General features: G+C 33.9%; 1 protein-coding gene across 1 annotated transcript; it reads left to right on the top strand.

Moving 5' to 3' along the window:
* The first annotated feature begins 8,659 nt into the window (after window positions 1-8,659).
* Window positions 8,660-17,028, top strand: LOC104903813 (ubiquitin domain-containing protein DSK2b). Its single transcript, XM_010691931.4, has 8 exons — window positions 8,660-9,205; window positions 11,211-11,981; window positions 13,606-13,811; window positions 13,960-14,073; window positions 15,009-15,067; window positions 16,063-16,097; window positions 16,186-16,275; window positions 16,410-17,028. Exons 1-8 carry the CDS (start codon window positions 8,974-8,976, stop codon window positions 16,556-16,558), a joined length of 1,656 nt encoding a protein of 551 aa, XP_010690233.1. The 5' UTR covers window positions 8,660-8,973; the 3' UTR covers window positions 16,559-17,028.
* The last annotated feature ends 1,997 nt before the right edge of the window (window positions 17,029-19,025 follow it).

Here is a 19,025-nt window from a genome sequence, read left to right as displayed (position 1 = left end):
TTCATATGCTTCCAGGTTCGTTGAAGAATCTCAAGTGTTACTGTGTTAGGCTCTGTTCTTTTGGATTGAATTAATTGAAATTTAGTTTAACTCAGTTAGTTTTCTCTCATAGTTTTAATTCATTTCAGTTCAATTCAATTCAAAAGAACAAAGCCTATTAGTATAGTATTGACGATATAAAGTGAAGCAATTTCATGTTTTAGAACATTGCGCTAAGGGTTCTCGTGTTGTAGAAAATATCTTCCCATTTTAAAGGTTTTTTTATTCTATCCTTTGAGTTGGAAGTCCTACTCTAAGAACATTACAAAATAGATGTTCACCAAGTTGGTTATTTAGTCACGTCAGGTTCTTATTATATATATGTTATGTTATTTTTTGGGACCATTGATTAGATCAAGTTCTAGAATTCTAGTCATATGGAGTGTGTTTTTCTTGTTTAAAGTTAGTTTTCGGTTGTATAATGCTTATTCAAGATTCAAAACTTTTTAATTTGTGTTGACCCAACAAGTAAAATATTCTATGACGCCTTTTAATTTATATTTCTCTATAAGAAAAAATATACTCCCTCCATCTAAAAATAATTATTTTAAATTTTCCAAAATTCATAAATTATATATTTGACTTTTGCATGATACATGTGTTATTACTTCATTATACAAAATACTTGTTGTACTACCCCCAAAGTTTGTATTTCTTAAACTATAATTTTTTCAATTAAAATTTATATACTAATTATTAAGATTGTGGGTTCCTTGATGTAAAAGTCAAATTATTTCAGCTATTAAGGGACATATAATCATTTATAGTCAACTTCAACCATTAAAAAAAATATTTGAGTCCAACATAACCATGTCAATCTAGCGCATTAATATTTGAAAAAAAAATCTACCAAAGTTTCCATTCTCTCATATCTATATATTCTAAGAATTCAAGCAAAAAATTATCATGTGCATATGTACATGCCCCCTCGGGTGAATCAAATGACCCAAATAAAAATTATAAATGTGTGTGCTAAGACTTGATACAGAAATACACAATATTTTATTTAAAATGCAAACATACTAATCAAGCAACTAATTTTCAATTTCATGATGATTTTTGTAGAAAAAACAATTATATAAAGACAAGATAATATCTCTATTTTTAAAAAATTAAAAATATATGATGATTGATGCACAAATGTGAAGCTCTCATAGTTTTCTTTTCACATGAATTGTTTTTGGTTCTATGTCCTTGTGGTTCTCTCCTTAGCACACAAATTATATACTAAGATGTTGGGTACGCAGTAAATTATTTTGTTCAATTTAACATTGTAAAACGAGATGCATATAGTTTAGATGAGACACTACTAAAATTAATATACAAATTTTGGTAAAAATTGAAGAACACACCCAGGCATCCTACAAATATAATAAAAGTACGTGTAAATTTCTAACAAATTGGTGTACAAAAGGTTTTTGTCATATCATGTAAATTTAGTTTGATTTAAAATACATATTAAATACGTATATTAACACCGTAGATCCTTGATATATATGGAGCTTCAACCTCCAAATGAGCAACTTCCAAAACACGTAATTGCTCGTCTATATTTCTATATAGATTATTAAAACGTGTGTAAAAGTATTAAATGTCGTCCAGTGTTATCTGAATGTATACGCTAATATAGAGGGTATGGAATTCGATTAATTTCATAAATAAATAGAACAAGTTATATGTAGTGATCCGGGACATCACTCGGATCAACAACTAGTTAAACATAAATTGCAATATTTTTGGGTGGAGTAAGGTCTGAATGGGTTACGTCGGGTATGATCCAAAATATCCAAAGTTGTTTAACTTTAAGTAAGAATCGAGATTTACATTGTAAATTATGGTCAAATGCAAATATTTATGATTAGATTCTGGTCGGATTCTGAGTCAATTTGATTTTTAACCTCTTTAATAACAATTTTTTTAATTTGAAATTAACTGTTAAATTACATTGCAATTTATACCATATAACTGGGTGTAAATGTGTAACATCATACACCTAAGCGTAAACTTTTTGCTCATTTCTTGTTTTTGGAGCTCAAATTGAGGAACAATGAGGAATTAAAAAAAGGTTTTAGATATATGGTATACTCGGGTATATAATATACGCTTTGCAAAAACATAAGCAACAGAACTAATATGAAACATGTTACAAAAATTTCTTATTACCAAGGAGTTCTCAGAAGAGGGCTTTGTTGATCCTTTGAATCAGTGACCTTATGCAAGGACAACTCAGAGAAAATTTCTTCTTCTCAAAGAATTCTCAAAATGCCCAAAAAAAAAAAACGTTGTAGATTATGAGCTCATGTGTAAATATGGGCTTATTGCTAAGAGGTTTGGCCCAATAGCATTAACAACCCAAAAGAACACTTTTCCATGTTCTTTATGAGGAGAGACCTTACATCACTTACATAATTATCCACAAATCCGCAGTTGTCTTGAATGAATAATCAGATTAGTATACAAAACAAAAGAAGGGTACTTGATATATTGACATTCGGAAAAAAAAAATCGGCAATATATCTATATATATATATAAAACAAGGTTCAATTGGCTTATGTGTCAAGCTAATGCTCATTTTGCCACATGTCATCACTATACTTATTCTTATTCTTTTAGTGCCACGTGTACAATGGATCAATTACAATCTTATAAATTTGGTAAGTTTAACTCAACAAATGGAATTGCTTTACAATCATATTATTTACGGCACAGTTGCTAACTAATAGTAAACAATATTAATATTGATAAAACTTACCATTTTACATTACCATTTATGTAACTTATCAAAAAAATAAATGTTATTATATAAGATGTTCATGTAATCACACCCTAATATAAACTGATTTTCTTCCACTTCTTTCTTTACACGAAAAATAAAAAAAATTCAAATGAATCTCAAATAAAAAAAAATAAAACTACCATGTTAGCACAAAAAACAAATGGCGTTACCGTAAACAAAAACAAAAAAGATGAAGTTTACTACAAAAAATTTAAATTCATAAAACCCTAAATATTTAACAATGGAACAAACTTATATTGTCTATTTATTTTTTACTAACTTTAAAATTATTGTGTCACTCACCGGTAGAAATCATCCTTATTTCAATAATCTTAATTCTAAATTTTTTTATTTGATGGGTAATTCTTAAATTCCTAATTGACAGTTATACTACTAATATATTGAATTAATTTTCACTAACTGTTAAAACTTAGAATCTTAATTTTTTCAATAAATTTCTCACTCACTAACTGTAATAAATTACAAAATTTTCAATACATTGGCATATTGATTATTTCATTCCAACCTTAGCTTATATTATTGATTTTTCTCACTCACTATTATCAATTTTAAGAATTACTCCCTCCGTTTCCTAAAGATCTTCCCTCTTTCCGTTTAAGGGTGTTTCCAAAAGATCTTCCTCTTTTGCTTTATTCCTTATTTGGCAAAAAAATTTCCCTATTTACCCCCTCATGTCACTATCATATGGTCCAATTACATTATTAATTCAATTTTACTCCCTTTCTCTCTCCTACTTTAACCCCTTTTATTTGTTTATTTATCTTAACCCCTTTCTCTCTCCTACTTTACTCACACCATGCCCCACACAACTTGATTTTCCTTGGTATCTGTAGGAACAGTAAGTGGGAAGATCTTTAGGAAACGGAGGGAGTATATGACTCATTTTAGTATTATAATTATATATATATATATATATATATATATATATATATTATTATATATATATATAATATATACATGGAAACATAAAATTAGTTCAATTTTATCATAATTAGTCAAAAGCAAAATCTTTTTAAATGAACTTACCAAATAATTTCAATCTATATTGACCCATTTAGAAAATTTCTTCAAACTCCATATCAATCCAACTCCATATATTCCCCTCAAAAAAAAAAATCCAACTCCATATATTTGCGGTTTTGCATGCGGTCTTTAAATCTTCTTCACTTTGTAGATCGAATGATTCTACACCTTGGTTGTATCAAGGAATTATAGTAACCATGCTTCAAATGCAAAGAACATGGAGATCAAAGGCTTAATTTCTTCATGAAAACCCACATGCATGAGTTTTATATTTGTTGTTGATGCAAAAATCGATGACTTGGAGTATAATTTTGATGGATAATTTGTAGTTTAAAGTATAAAAAAAATGTAGCTAAGAGAGATTTGCTAAAAAAACGTAGATAAGTTGTATGCAATAATCGGTAATAAGATAGTTTTGGTTTAATAAGTTTTAGAATCATCTAGGCGTGGGTTGTAATAAGATAGAGATTGTATGTAGAGAGAGATTTAGAATCAATTTATGGAGAAGATGATGTATGTAGTTGTAATAAGAGAGATTGTATGATATTTTTATTAATAGTTAGAACACATAGTGGACTTAGAGCATTATTTTATAACCAAGGGCCAAATTGTTTGAAGCATCATTATAGTAAAGTGGTATGCTCATTTATGGAGAATACAAAATTTGAAGCATTTTGATTGTGTCCAAATATAAGAAAATATAACTTTTACAATCAAAGTTAATCTTTAAATAAACACTATTTTACTAGCTTCCATTTCACTCTTTTTCACTAAAGGAAAGAACTTACCACTTCAGATATTCAAATGTGTAAAAAAATTATATGGACTTGGCCCACACTAAAATCGTATGGATCTATGCTAATTCATGTTATTTATTAAAAAAAATCACTATATAAAAAAATAGATATAATATCTGAGTAAATAATAGATTGTAAAGTTTGATGATGTGGAAAAAAAACTGCAAAACTTTGCGCTAGCAGACATTGAAGCTAAGCTACAAAGCAATGGCAGCACATTACGTAAATTCAGCGAAATGCCATATCCTAATGATCTTATCATAGAAGACGGGAAAACAAAATGATAATGGACGAGCTTTCCTATGACCGAGGGAAGTTAGAAGAGGAGTTCCAGCGACTGTTTCAAGGATTAACAACTGAGCAACGTGGAATTTACAATGAAATTATGTCAGCTGTATCACGAGGAAAAGGAGGGGTGTTCTTTGTATATGGATACGGAGGAACAGGTAAGACGTATCTTTGGAGATTGTTGTGTGCCTCATTAAGGCGTAAAGGAGATACCATTTTGCCAGTCGCATCAAGCGGAATAGCTTCTTTATTGCTTCTGCGCGCGAGGAAGAACTACTCATTCTAGGTTTGGACTCCCGTTAAATGTTGCTGAGAAGTCAACATGTGTTGGCATTAAGCCAGGCTCGGAATTAACCAACTCCTTATGAAGACAAAGTTAATCATATGGGATGAAGCTCCCATGATGCATAAATACTGCTTTGAAGCTCTAGATAGGAGTTTAAAGGATGTTATGCAGTTTGTGAATCCTGCAAATCAAGATATCACATTTGGTGGCAAGGTTGTAGTTTTTGCTGGTGATTTAAGAAAAATATTACCCGTGGTGCCTAAAGGAAGCAGACAAGACATTGTCTTCTCAGCAATAAATAGTTTTACTTATGGGACTTTTGCCGAGTACTTAGGCTGACAAAGAACATGCGCCTACAACAGGTTCAAGTAATTAAAATGTTGATGAAATTAGAGAATTTTCATAATGGATACTCAATGTTGGAGATGGCTAAGTTGGAGGGCCAAATGATGGTGAGGCCGATATTGAAATACCCCTGAAATGTTGTAGATGGGGGACATGACCCTATTGCGACAATAGTAGAAAGCACATATCCTGACATAGCGGATCACATTTGGGAACCAAGTTATTTTCAAGAAAGAGCTATTCTTGCTCCAACCAATGAAATTGCTGAGACGGTTAACGATCACGTGTTATCTCAATTGCCAGGTGAAGAAAGAACTTACTTGAGTTCAGATGCAATTTCAGTGGAGGAAGGAAATTTTGGAATTCATGAGATGTATTCAACAGAGTTCCTAAATACAATTAAATGCGGAGGATTACCAAACCATAGTATACGACTGAAGGTTGGAGCACCAGTGATGCTCCTAAGGAATATTGATCAAAGTTCTGGGCTATGTAATGGCACAAGATTGGTCGTTAAGCACTTAGGCGATCGCATTATAGAGGCTATTGTGGTATCTGGTAGTAATTTGGGCAATAAGTCTTCATTCCACGAATGACGCTGACTTCGTCAGACTCAACAAAATTTCCCATCAAGTTCCAACGGAGACAATTCCCTTTGGTTGTGTGCTTAATGACAATCAATAAAAGTCAAGGACAATCACTTTCGCATGTTGGCCTATATCTTCCTCGGTCTGTTTTCAGCTACAGACAATTTTATGTGGCCGTATCAAGAGTTACTAGCAAGAAGGGTTTGAAAATTTTAATAGTTGATAAAGAACGTGGAACATCAAATGTTACCACGAACGTAGTGTACAAAGAAGTATTTCAGAATGTTGGTTAAATACTCTTATTATTAATGTTACTCAATAATTAATTTTTATTTTCATCCACTTTGTTGACATGTATTTTTTTTACCTCAGATTTTCATGATTTATATTGCATGCGAACTTTAAGTGCTTCAAAATATGTTGCAACAATATTTACAGATATTACATTTGATGTACACAATTATCTCAAAAAATAAACTTCCCGTGCATTTTTGCACGGGTTAAAAGCTAGTTGATATAGAAATTAGGAGTTGTTCCCTAAAAAAAAAGAGGAAGTTTTCAATAATACCATCCAAATATTGACTTTTGCCAATGGTATATAATTTGTAATTGACTTCCCCATGATATACTTGTTGAGTATTGTGATCAAACTGTTAAACAAAGGTTATATTAGTAAATTTGATTGAATTGCAGTTTAAAATTGCCAAAATTTGATCCAAAATCCCTAGTTTCTTCTTTAAGCTCGCAGCTCAACTTGTGGTCATGAAATCCACAACCATAACTACAAAGTGAATGATAGATCAATCTGAAATTAGACAAGGTTTTTAGAATGAAAAAAAGAAAGCTTCCAGCTTTTAGTTGAATTTCAACGTTATTTTCATTTGCCCAACAAACTCCTCCTTCCATCTCCAATCCCACCTCTTCCATTGTTGTCGATCTTCTCCAAGTTGTTAATTTTAAGGACTGTTTAGGTGCTTAACAAAATGAAATTACATATTCGAATATACCACTAATTTGAAGAATTTACGATACATTAGATGAGAATAATTCAAAAGAAATTGAGGAACCTAATTTGTTTCTTAAAAAATCGGGTTAATCTTCAAATTGTTCTTCCCTATTTTTTTTGGTTAAAGGGTAAATTGTTTTCTGTTGAGTATAATTTATGATACACAATTTTGACCAATATTTGCTTTTTTGAACAAGTTCTGTTTCGATTTGCAAATCCCTTTTTCTTCATTAATTGAAATGTTTCATATTCATAATAATTATATATTACTTAGTTGGTTTTTGTTATTTTAAGTCAATTTTTTTTAGCACTGCTTTAATTTGTCAATGGATTTTCATGTAGTTTATGTTTGGTCCTTAGCAACTAGGGGTGAAAGTTATTCGGATAAAATCCAAAATCTAAAATCCAATCCAATTCAATTCGAATTTGTAATACGGACCGGACTGAAACTGTGTTCGGATTGGATTCGCATTGAGATTTATTTGAAAAATTGGATTTTCGGATTGGATTGGATTGAGGGTAATTGGATCCAAAAATCCAATATAACCGAATAATGATATGCGTTGTATTATGTATCTGAATTGGGTTTAAGTGCTTAAATGATTTTTTTTATATAAAAAAAAGGCTAGCCATAGCCTAGTAGGCGTAGCTTTTCAAACCTTCCCCTAAAATCCTAACAACACTTAATTCCTCATTTCTAAATCTACTAGACTGCTATTATGATTAATTTATTTCATCGAAAAACTAGAGTTTTAAAAAATCGGATTTTTGGATCGATCCAATCTAGAGTATAAAAATTCGGATTGGATTGGATCAGATTCAAACTCTAATTGGTTTGGATTCGGATTGGAAAACTGAAATCCAAATTTTGTTCGGATCGGATTGGATTAGACCCTAATCCAAACCGTACACCGAACTTTCGCCCCTATTAATAACTAGACGATTATTCTTTCATTTCAGAATAGGCCTCAATTTGCAAAAATAGCAAATAAGAAATACATAGATTATAACTATTTTTATCACAAATAACTTTAGTTATGTAATTGTAAATTTTTTGCAAATGATATATTAAAAAACTATATATTAAGATATATTAAATAATATCTCATATAATTATGTTTATCACTGTACATATATCTTCATACACCATTCAAGTATGAAAAACAAATAATATAAAAGTTAAAATGTTGCAACTAAAAAAGAAAGAAAGTTCGTCAATACAATCATTACCAATTTCAAAAATTTTAATTATTTGATTATTTTCTTCCTCTACCATCTTTATACAATTGAGTGCCAAAAAGATTGGTTGCAAAAGATAAAATATCATATCAAAAAAAAAACCCAAGTTGCTAAAAAAAAAAAAAATATTACACGTGGCAAGATATGATTAGTTGGAACACACAAACAAACACTAGTCTATTCTGGAATATGCCAAAACCAAATCAGGTACAAAACCAAAAACACACCCTTTATCCCTCTTTACAAACATTACATTAACCTTGACAACTCCAAAGTCTAAACCCAAATCTCCCTTTTTGTGATTGGCTCATCTCACTTTCTCTATTTTTTTATTTTTATTCTTTCCCTCTCCCCTAATATATTTATTTCCTTGTTTATTTTCATTCACACTATATCAAAATTAAATAAAACAAAATCCATTCTTATTATTCTTATTATTACTATTTCTTCGCTTTCTCATAAAACTTCATCTTTGCAAAAATCCTCTTTTATCTTAGGGTTAGGGTTTTCTTCTCTTCGATCGATCAACAAATTTTCTTCGCGAGAGTTGAGGAGAGAGAAAGCCATGGGAGCTGAAGGAGATTCGAGCGATACTACTACAACTGTTGCCGCTGCTGAAGTTTCCGTCAACATTCGGTGCTCTAATGGCTCTAAGTTTTCCGTGAAAACGACGCTTGATTCCGATGTCGGAGCTTTTAAATCTCTTGTTGCGCAAAACTGCGATGTTCCTGCCGAACAGCAGAGGTTGATCTACAAAGGTCGTATCCTTAAAGACGACCAAACCCTGGAAAGTTATGGTACGTTGATTTGTTGCGTTTTCGCCTTCTTTTTCTGTGATTTTTTTTTGGAATTTGATGTGTTTTCTAGGTGAAATGGTTGTTTGAGATGATTATTGAGATTACGTGATTGATAGATCTGTTTGATGTTAGTGACAGCTGATTATGTTTTTGGATTGTTTAGTTTGGGATTGAAGTTGATTCGTGTGTAATTTTATTTTTTTGTCGATGATTTTGTTTGGATCTGATTATGTGATAGGATCGAGTGCGGAAATGTTGATTTGGTAGTTAATTTTTGGCCGCATTATGTTAATTCCTCATCTTCTGCGTTTTATGTAAGCATTATCCAAATTAATAGCTTTGGTAATTTGTATAGTATATTAATGAAATTAGATATTTACCTTGCGTTTATCCCCACATTGAGATGCAGTGGCTTTTTCTGCATCCATTATTGAGTTCGGCAAGCTCTTTGATGGATTTGCTAAGGTTTGTTCTTATTTCGTCTCATAGGTGATGAGATGACTATTAATATGTGCCTTTTAAAACGATAGTAGTGGTTCATGTCCTGTTCATACTTTGAATAAACATTTTTGGGCTCCAAGAAACAGAATCAATTACTGACAACTTCTCCTCAATCCATTACCAAGTAATAATAGACTTCCCTAATTTGTTACGTTTCCTTTCCCCTCAAGCTATTATTTGTTACTATTGGTTACCATTGTCTTACCATTCTTTGGCTCGAACCAAACACGGAATAAGGGTAACAATATATGTTACCACTTGGAACCTCTTTTGACTCCCTTCCCTTTTCGTTCCATCAGCTTGAACCAAACAAACACTAAACTCTATTGCTGTCTTAACACATTGATTAATTTGAGAGCAAGAGAGCTACAAATTCTACTATATCACAAGTTATGAGGATGTTTCAAATGTTATATGTGCTTGTAATTCAAGAGTTGGCAGCTAAGACAATGATAAGATTGGATTTGAGAAGGCCCAATGTAGTAAGAATTCTTAAGTTATATGTATGAAGGCATTTTACCCTGTCAATGTGTTTCATTGCACTGCTACCAGCTTACTGATAGTATATGCTTAATCGGAAGCATGATGTTAGTATTGTAAATTAATGGAGATAGTTGTTGATATGTTGAACTTCGGTGGTGACATTAATGATCTCTATAGTTTCCTAGATTTTGGTTGGCTCCGAATCTTAGATTTAAACCAATTCTTTAGGGTTGCTTCAAAGTAGAACATATCTGTTCAATTGCAAAAGTCGCTATATTAAGAAGATATATATTTTTTCTTTTCTTTTTACTTTATAATGAAATTATCTATTCTACCTATCAATTTTAAGCTGACAACATCAACTTTTTCAACTTCCTTGATCCCACCAAGATACCGGATGTGATTGTTTCAGGATTATTGGATCCTATTAAGTAATGTTGATGTGATGCACATTTGGTGTAGGTAGTTTTTTTATGTGCTTCTAAATTCGATTTCTGTCAAGTAATCAGTTGGGGTTGAGGAAGAATTGGATCCTTGGAATTGATGAATGGTTCTGTTAGATGGGGATATGGTAGTAATTTCTCTTTGTTCTTCATAACATTGATATGGAGATAAATTGTTTTGTCTTTCCTAAAATGCAGCCTCACAACAATTATTGTTCACAAATCCTTGGAATTGATGAATGGTTATGTTAGATGGGGATGTGGTAGTAATTTCTCTTTGTTCTTCATAACATTGATATGGAGATAAATTGTTTTGTCTTTCCTAAAATGCAGCCTCACAGCAATTATTGTTCACAAATAGTTGCAAAGAAAGTTTCACGACTCATTTTCTCTTGGAAATGACCCGATGTGGGATTGTGTTTATATGCTTTAGATTTACCTATGTGTCAATATCAAATGTAGAGAATTCTTGTGCACTAGTTTTAGGTATTTAGTAGGTGCTTCAAAGTGACTCTATCCTGAAGCTGCTGGCTGTATTTGTACATGCAAATGACCTTTTGTATACTTTGTCTTTGAAGGTTTGCAAGCGGATCACACCATCCACATGGTTCGTGGTTTCGCGGCGTCTGCAGCGATTGCTCCATCTGGAACTGCAAGTGCTGTCGCCTCTGACACTGCTCCTGCTGCTACACCTGCTGCTGTCCCAACAGAAGGTGGTGGCTTAGGAACTGCTGGTCTTGGGGCTTCCTTATTTCCTGGGCTTGGTCTGGGTGGTCTAGGTGGGACCGGTGCTTCTGGGTTACTTGGAGCTGGGCTTCCAGATTTTGACCAGATGCAGCAGCAACTCACCCAGAACCCAAATATGATGAGAGAAATAATGAACATGCCGGCCATTCAGGGTCTGATGAATAATCCAGACCTTATGCGAAACCTGATTATGAGCAATCCTCAAATGCGTGATATAATTGACCGGAATCCAGAACTGGGACATATATTAAACGATCCTAGCATTCTCAGGCAGACCTTGGAAACTGCAAGGAATCCTGAGCTCATGCGTGAGATGATGCGTAACACTGACCGAGCTATGAGCAACATTGAATCCTCCCCTGAAGGTTTTAACATGCTCAGACGTATGTATGAGAATGTGCAGGAACCATTTCTGAATGCCACCACAATGGGTGCGGATACAGGAAATAATACTAGCTCCAACCCGTTGGCTGCTCTTTTGGGGAATCATGCTGCTAGTGGTGGACAAACAAGAGATGCTTCCAACAACCCATCAACAACTGGATCTGAATCCGCAACCCCAAACACTAATCCACTTCCAAACCCCTGGGGTAACAGTGGAGGTGAGTTTATCCAGTCGTTCTCTTTGTCTAATTTAATTCTGTCTATGTTAGTGTGCCCTTCCACTAAAATGGGTTGGTTGGATGGGTTGGTTGGATCGCTTTTATACCTAACGTATGCAGAGTAGGTGCTCTATTTGACAATACAGGACACCCAAAATTCTCTCTTGTATATGTAATGCTTGAAAATACAGCCAAGGGAGTTAGAAGAAAGAGCGGAGACAGAAGGTAGTAACGGCGGTACCATTAAATGGAGCTTAACTGAAGAAAAAGCTGTCTGTTCTATCCCTTCTGAAAGCGAAATACATGACTGATATTTTATACTTAGAAATAGTTCAGTTTATTTATCACCTACTTCTTCCGTTTTTTTGGTTCTACCTTTTTGAATTTTGATACTATTTCATATTTCACTTTGAGTATCTTGTGTTATTTATATGTAAGAAAATCGTAGTAATGTGGGATCTTCTCAGATTCGTCTCGATATATATTTTCAAAATATCCACTTTCTATAACTTTTAATTTTGTATAATTTCAATATATTTGGCAATTTGCAAAAGAAATGGTAGAACTGTAATAAACGGAGGTAGTATTAATTTCAAGAAAGAAAAAGTATGAATTACTTTTGCGAGTTTTTTTTTTTTTTGAGACACAGAAACTTGTATTAGTTGTCGGTACTTTGTTCATGTGACTTTTGCAGAAGCAAAAGAAGTTTTGTGATGAAATTGTGCCTGTCTAAGGATTGATTAGTTACTGGTACTTGTAACTAGAGGAAATTCTACTTCACCAAAAAACATAGAAGCCAATTACCTTGACTCAATTGTTGTAAGTGACTAAAATGAGCGACATAAATCATATAAAAGAATTCTAGAGGTAATATTAGTGAACCTGGAAAACAGTAATATTATTGAAAACGTAGTTAAGAAGACAACATATCGTAATTTATCAATGATTGAATTTTAATCATCTTAAAATGCGTATCATAATCTTCTAATCTTGTCGAGAGTGTTAATGAGTTTTTGAAGCAAATCCTGAACTGGTTCGGCTTGGCTTGTGAAGCTCTTGAATTGAGCTCGGAGATGGAGTAGCTCATGAGCTGGTGTGGCTTCTTAGCACCTTTAATTGTAATCATGTAGTAATAGTTTGCCATTTATTGCACCTGTCTTAACATAAAGTAGGTTCTCCTCTGATTCGTTTGTGATGTGTGTATTTTAGTATGATTTTTCTTTCATGTCTGACTACACCTATATCTCAGGAGAAGTTTGTTCTGCTTTCTTGAGATAATTTAAATGCTTTGTTTCTTTATCTGATTATTGGATTCTCTCTTTCTATCCTTGTGTCATGGATGATGAGCCCCTCTTTTTTGTGATAATCTTTCTCTATCACTCTCCTCAACACATGGGCACCTTAAACATTTTGCGTCTCTCCCCTCCCATGTTGAACTTGCTCTAGACTGGAGGAAGTAGTGTTTTGAAAAAGTTACGGATCTACCTACTCGGACTACGTAGACTTTTTTAAATAGTTTGGTTTTAAAATTCAGGTATTTGAACTCTTTAGTTGTCGCTGGTGCGATGTATTGCATTGTCAACTCTGCTTTACTATTCTCACTACATTATTTTGAATTTTCTAGGAGGCACCCAAACAAATAGTGCTCCCAGGGTAAACCCCTCTGGTGATGCAAGGCCACCACCTTTAGGTGGTTTAAGTAGCCTTCCTGAGATGGATCGCATGTTTGGTGGAGTTCCAGATGCATCAGCGATGAATCAGTTAATGCAAAACCCTGCAGTCTCTCAGATGATGCAAAGCATGCTATCCAACCCACAGTACATGAATCAGGTAACTAATTGAGGAGGGTTGTTTCCTGTAAGATATGACATTCAATTATATTTATCTATTGTCAGGTGAGCAGGGAAATAGTGGAGTTAGTTTCTTAGACAAGATATGGCATTGAATCGGATTCGTAACTATTGTCTGTTGAATGTAGATCCTTAATATGAGTCCTCAGCTGCGTGCTTTGACTGATTCAAACCCTCAACTTCGAGAGATGATGCAAAACTCTGATGTGCTTCGTCAGATGACCTCTCCTGAGATGATGCAGGTACATTGTGCTTTATTGCTTGGGTTTTCAAAGAATGATTTTTGAAGGCTATTCAAAATATTTTACTTTAATTTTGGGGCGGGTTGGGGGATATTGTAAACCAAAAGGTAATACCGGAATCTTCCTTTCACTTCACCTGTGGAGTCTCCTTAAAATTCATTATCTTAATTACGTAGCTCTCTTTACTCCATCTCCATCTTTGAGTTTTGGACACTTAGATGTGAGGACACTTAGATTTGGAAACCTTCCTTCTGCAAAGATTTGAGGACACTTCCCTACCCACCAAGACGACCACACCTTCTGCAACTTAATGGCCACTTTATCTTTCTGCACTACAGTCCTCTTAGTTTCGAAAATTAGATCTTAGAGATATAGAGGAGGAGGAGGAGGAGGTGTGGAGGAACTAGGATATAAGTGGCTTCTCATGGTTGTATTGCAGCAGCAACAGCCAAGATACTGGGCCAGGTGGCCAAGATGTGGTGGTTGGAGTTATCTTTAGCTTCAGATCTGGATACTCCAGCGTATTCTGACCATGAGAGAGTTGGGTCTGAGACATTGGTTGGTGCTGTGAAATGGTAGTGATGCTAGAGCGAGCCGGCGGTTGTCAGTGGTGATGCTGGTGGTATACTTGTATAGACTTGGGCTTACAGTGTAGGGTATAGGGAGCTCTTAAATGTGGTGGATGGTGGTGCTTGAAAATTTGGACGTAGATGGATGAAACATGATTGAGGATTATATGTTCCTTTCTTTTATTTCTCGCTTCAGCCAAACGCTAAAGTTGATTCATGTTTGTTTATTCCCTCCCAATTCTCTTTACTCCACCCCAATAAATAAATAAAAAATACAGAATGAAAAATGAACAAATTTCAATTTGGCAGCCCCCCCTCCCTGTTATGTCCAGTGGTTTGACAAATGAACTATATTATTTTATGCAGCAAATGCTAGCTGCACAGCAGTCTCTTCTATCTGGAATGAACCGTTCCCAGACGAACCAGTAAGTTGAATATTCTTTCATTATTGGGCTGCTGAAACTGAAGTTGTATATCCTCGTAAGGCTTGAATTTTATATCGTTTTAGCTTTGCTATCTATCTAAGACAATTGCTGTACAGTTAACAAATAAGATCCATACTGGATTGGGATCGAATCACCAAGCATATTAGTTATTGTTTTGACTATTGTGACATTTTCTTACCTAAGAAGATTGAATCGAGATGGTAAGGCAGATGACAAAAAAGTTCTCTTCTATTAGCAGCAATTCGGATTGACTAAGTTAAATTTTTATAGCTTATGCTGCTTTGTGATACTATGGATATGTAACAGGCAGTCAGATGTGGTAGTGACCAGGTTCCTGTGTATTGAGAAACTCCAAAGATAGGACAACTCTTGCCTTTCTTTTTCTCCTTGTTAGAAATGGTGGTTTGTAGTTTGGAGGTTCCTTGCCTGAAACCCCCGTAAAGTAGGCAAAGCATTTCCTGTGCCTAATATTTGGGCTGCTCACTTGCTACCCCCCTCTCTCTTGTATCTTCACTTTTACATAAATGAATATGTGAAAGGTGTTCGACTAGAGATATGAAATTCATGACCATCTTGCCTAAAGTTTCTAAGAGATGGGTACCAGAAACCACTGGTAATTAGCTATCTAGTACATTTTCACCTCGAACTTCTAGAAGTGAAGTGCACACTAGTAGTTTCTCCACTATTATGTAGACTGATGTATTTATGGATATATTAAGCAATTATTGTGCAATTGTCTAATTAGGTTTCTATTAAGTTTATTGATGTACTTATTAGAGACTAGAGTAAGGAGATGCTTTGTGTTTTGAGGGACCCCTCCTACAGTAGAAGGGATGTCTAGATCTGATTCTGTTGTTGATGAGTACCTAGCATGTTTTAATAATTTGTTTGGGGAGTGAGGAGGGATTACGATCTGGATATTCTCTATGTATTTAGATAATCTGATGTTTTTTTTCTTTGTTCTCTTATTTCAGAGATCAATCGCCGAACGCGAATGCAGGTGCTGCAGGTAATTGTGGGTTTTTTTTAATATGAACTTTTTAAAATTTTAGTTAGGGTTTAAAGGGTAGTTTTAACAGTATCCACACAATGTTCAGGAAATGCAAACAATATGGGGCTGGATATGTTGATGAATATGTTTGGTGGTCTTGGAGCCGGTGGCTTAACTACACCAGAAAATTCAAATGGTTCAGTTTTTTTCTCTATTTCTTTTCTTCTATTATTTTTCTTTCTGTGTTTTTCGCTTCAGAGGCCTTTTATATTTAAGCTTTGCTCATTTATATCAGCTTCTCCTCTCTGACCGTTCTGTTTTCTTGTGCAGTACCACCTGAAGAACTGTATGCAACTCAATTGACCCAGCTCCAAGAAATGGGTTTTTTTGACGCCCAGGAGAATATAAGGGCTCTGCAAGCTACTCGTGGTAATGTCCATGCTGCAGTGGAGCGACTATTGGGAAATATGGGTCAGTGATATCATGTTTCAGAGAATTCCATTTCAAACAGAGTTTGCCAAGGAACAGTCTTTTGTGGATTCGGTAAAATTGGTACACCCACATTAGTGTCTCACTAAAGATGGAAAACACAAGCTCGGAAGCTGAGATTTGCATTTCGGGCGTGTGAATAAGCTAAAAAACAAAGTTACGCAAATGTGATAGAGTTGTGACTTCTGGATATAGGCTCGTATCTTGCTCAAAATTAGACTCTGCACTCTTCTTTGCCCTTTCCCCTCTCCTCCCAAAAATCCTTGAAGCTTATGTACATACACAATTTTAATGGTTATCTGTGGAATGTTTGATTTGATTTTTTTGGGGCCTTATGTATTGTTCTTTTCAGATTTATAGCCAATGATGGACTTTTGAGACACCCATGGTTCATTAAAATTGTGGCTCTAATTTAGGGACTTCTTTTTTATGAAAAGAAACAGTTTTAGGCGTTGGATTATAGCTTTGATTAAAAATTTCTTACACGCCTTGTCCTATGAGCAAAATAACTCATGAATTGTTTGTGTTTTGTTGCCACTGAAGATCGCGGCGAAGTTGCCAAGTATTTGGAAATTTTAGATATTTAAGCTTTATTTGGTTGGGTGTAAATTTTTAATAGTATAAAATGATTTTCATGGAAAATAATTTACAATGGAAAAAATAATTTCAAAATTAGTTTTTCGTTGTTTGGTTGAACGTAAGAAAAATGATGAAACAAAAGGAAAAAGTAAGGAGGTGGTTGGAGGAGTGTATAAAGATAAGAAAAAAGGAAGGAGAACAGTTTTTCATTCATTTTGAAGAAAATAGTTTTTCATCATTGGGAGAGCTATTTTACTCTTAGGAAAAATAGTTTTAAACTCCTTTACAAATCTAACAATGTAAAATCAAGACCGGCGTTTATATTTTGATTCAAGATAAGTTTTAGCAAATCTTGTACTCTAAATGAAGGATGGTGAATAAAGACCTGTAGAACTGGTATGTTTAGGCATCAAATGGGGAAGAACTTGGATGGAGAGGTGGTAGTTTAGTGGAGTATCACTTTGAATTACAGGGCATTGTCCAAGGTTTGAATCCTCATCCCAATAGTATGTTGGGGCATTTACTTATGGGCCGTTTAGCTTTGTACCCAGCCTATGAGCTGGTGTACCAGGTTAGCTAGTAGCTTAGTAGGGGTTGGTATTCGGACTAATTATCTTTCCTAATAAAAAAAAAGAACTTAAGGTTTGTCAGCAACCAATCTAGTTTGTAGACATTCGATTTATAGTAACATATGCTGTATATTCAAACCAATGAATGATCAGCTTTGAGAATCTAAAGCTTCACGAAAGAAACTGTCTTGGCAGTGGGTATCCCCCGAAGCTTATTAGAATTTATCAGAGTTGTTTTTTTACGAGAACATTTTAGAATTTTATACATTTCAAGAATTTTTTTAGGCAAGGTGAAGCACTTATTGTTGTTAAAATCTCGATCTAGATCTTATGATTTTATGATTTAAAAGGATCTCGTCGATCCCGATTATGCTTAGGATCTTAATTTTGTAGGAAATTTTGATCCTATCTAACCAAAAAATAATCACAGGTTAGATCTTAATATGATTCTATGAACCTATGATTCAACTGTTCAATCTTGTCATAAATTTTAGTTGTATGTTACTTCAATTTTAGAGACTTGAGTATCGAATTACTATCACAGTTTGATAATCAAATTAGTCATTATTAATATGTGTAGATTTTGTAATTATATTTGCCACCACATTTGAACATAATTATCTCTATTTCACCTAATTAATAGAATCTTATACGATCCGATCCTATCAACTCTTACGATCAAAAGTAGGGTCCCAAATTAAATAACAATGAAACCACTTTAGAATGACCTTTAACATTATAAACTAAACCAAATATAGAAAGTTATGTGGATTTAATTAAAGATTGTACTAGCATTACATGTTATGGACTTGCCTTCTTAATTCGCATGTTTTAGTCGAAAGGCTCAAACCATTTGCAAGCTCCCTCTATAAATAGAATGTCCTATCAATGTATTAGTCGCCCGCTCCCTCTATGTTTCCACCCTTGTGCATATGCATGGTAATATACTCAAACTCTTAGCATATTGTATCAATATCATAACAGATTAACAATCAGAAGAACACTTTCTCTTCTAGATCAAGTTTTGAGGAGTTTCATATGGTTCTTTGAAATTCGTAGGGCTAAACTCACTGTGATTTTCCCAATAGCATGTTGCATAACAAAATAGAGTTAACTTAGAAGAGGAAAAAAAAATCAAAAACAATTCCTATAACTCATGATAGATTCTAACCATTAAGTTAAACTCAAATCAAGGCACAAGTTATCTAACCATGTCAGGAACGTCTCAGGCAATTTACGGGCCTTGTGCCATACATTAAACATGGACCCTAAAGAGATATAAAACGGATCTCTAATTCCGTTTATTAAT

This window comes from Beta vulgaris, chromosome 9 (assembly GCF_026745355.1).
Source record: "Beta vulgaris subsp. vulgaris cultivar EL10 chromosome 9, EL10.2, whole genome shotgun sequence".
NCBI lineage: Eukaryota > Viridiplantae > Streptophyta > Magnoliopsida > Caryophyllales > Amaranthaceae > Beta > Beta vulgaris.
The sequence above is the reverse complement of the archived record's forward strand: the minus strand, read 5'-3'. Positions and strand labels throughout refer to the sequence as shown.

Bases quoted from the DNA above. Each gene is read 5' to 3' on its own strand.
- LOC104903813 (XM_010691931.4), top strand. From the start codon at position 8,974: ATGGGAGCTGAAGGAGATTCGAGCGATACTACTACAACTGTTGCCGCT. The intron at 11,982-13,605 runs GTGAGTTTATCC...TGAATTTTCTAG, and splicing joins CCCCTGGGGTAACAGTGGAG to GAGGCACCCAAACAAATAGT. The intron at 14,074-15,008 runs GTACATTGTGCT...TATTTTATGCAG, and splicing joins CCTCTCCTGAGATGATGCAG to CAAATGCTAGCTGCACAGCA.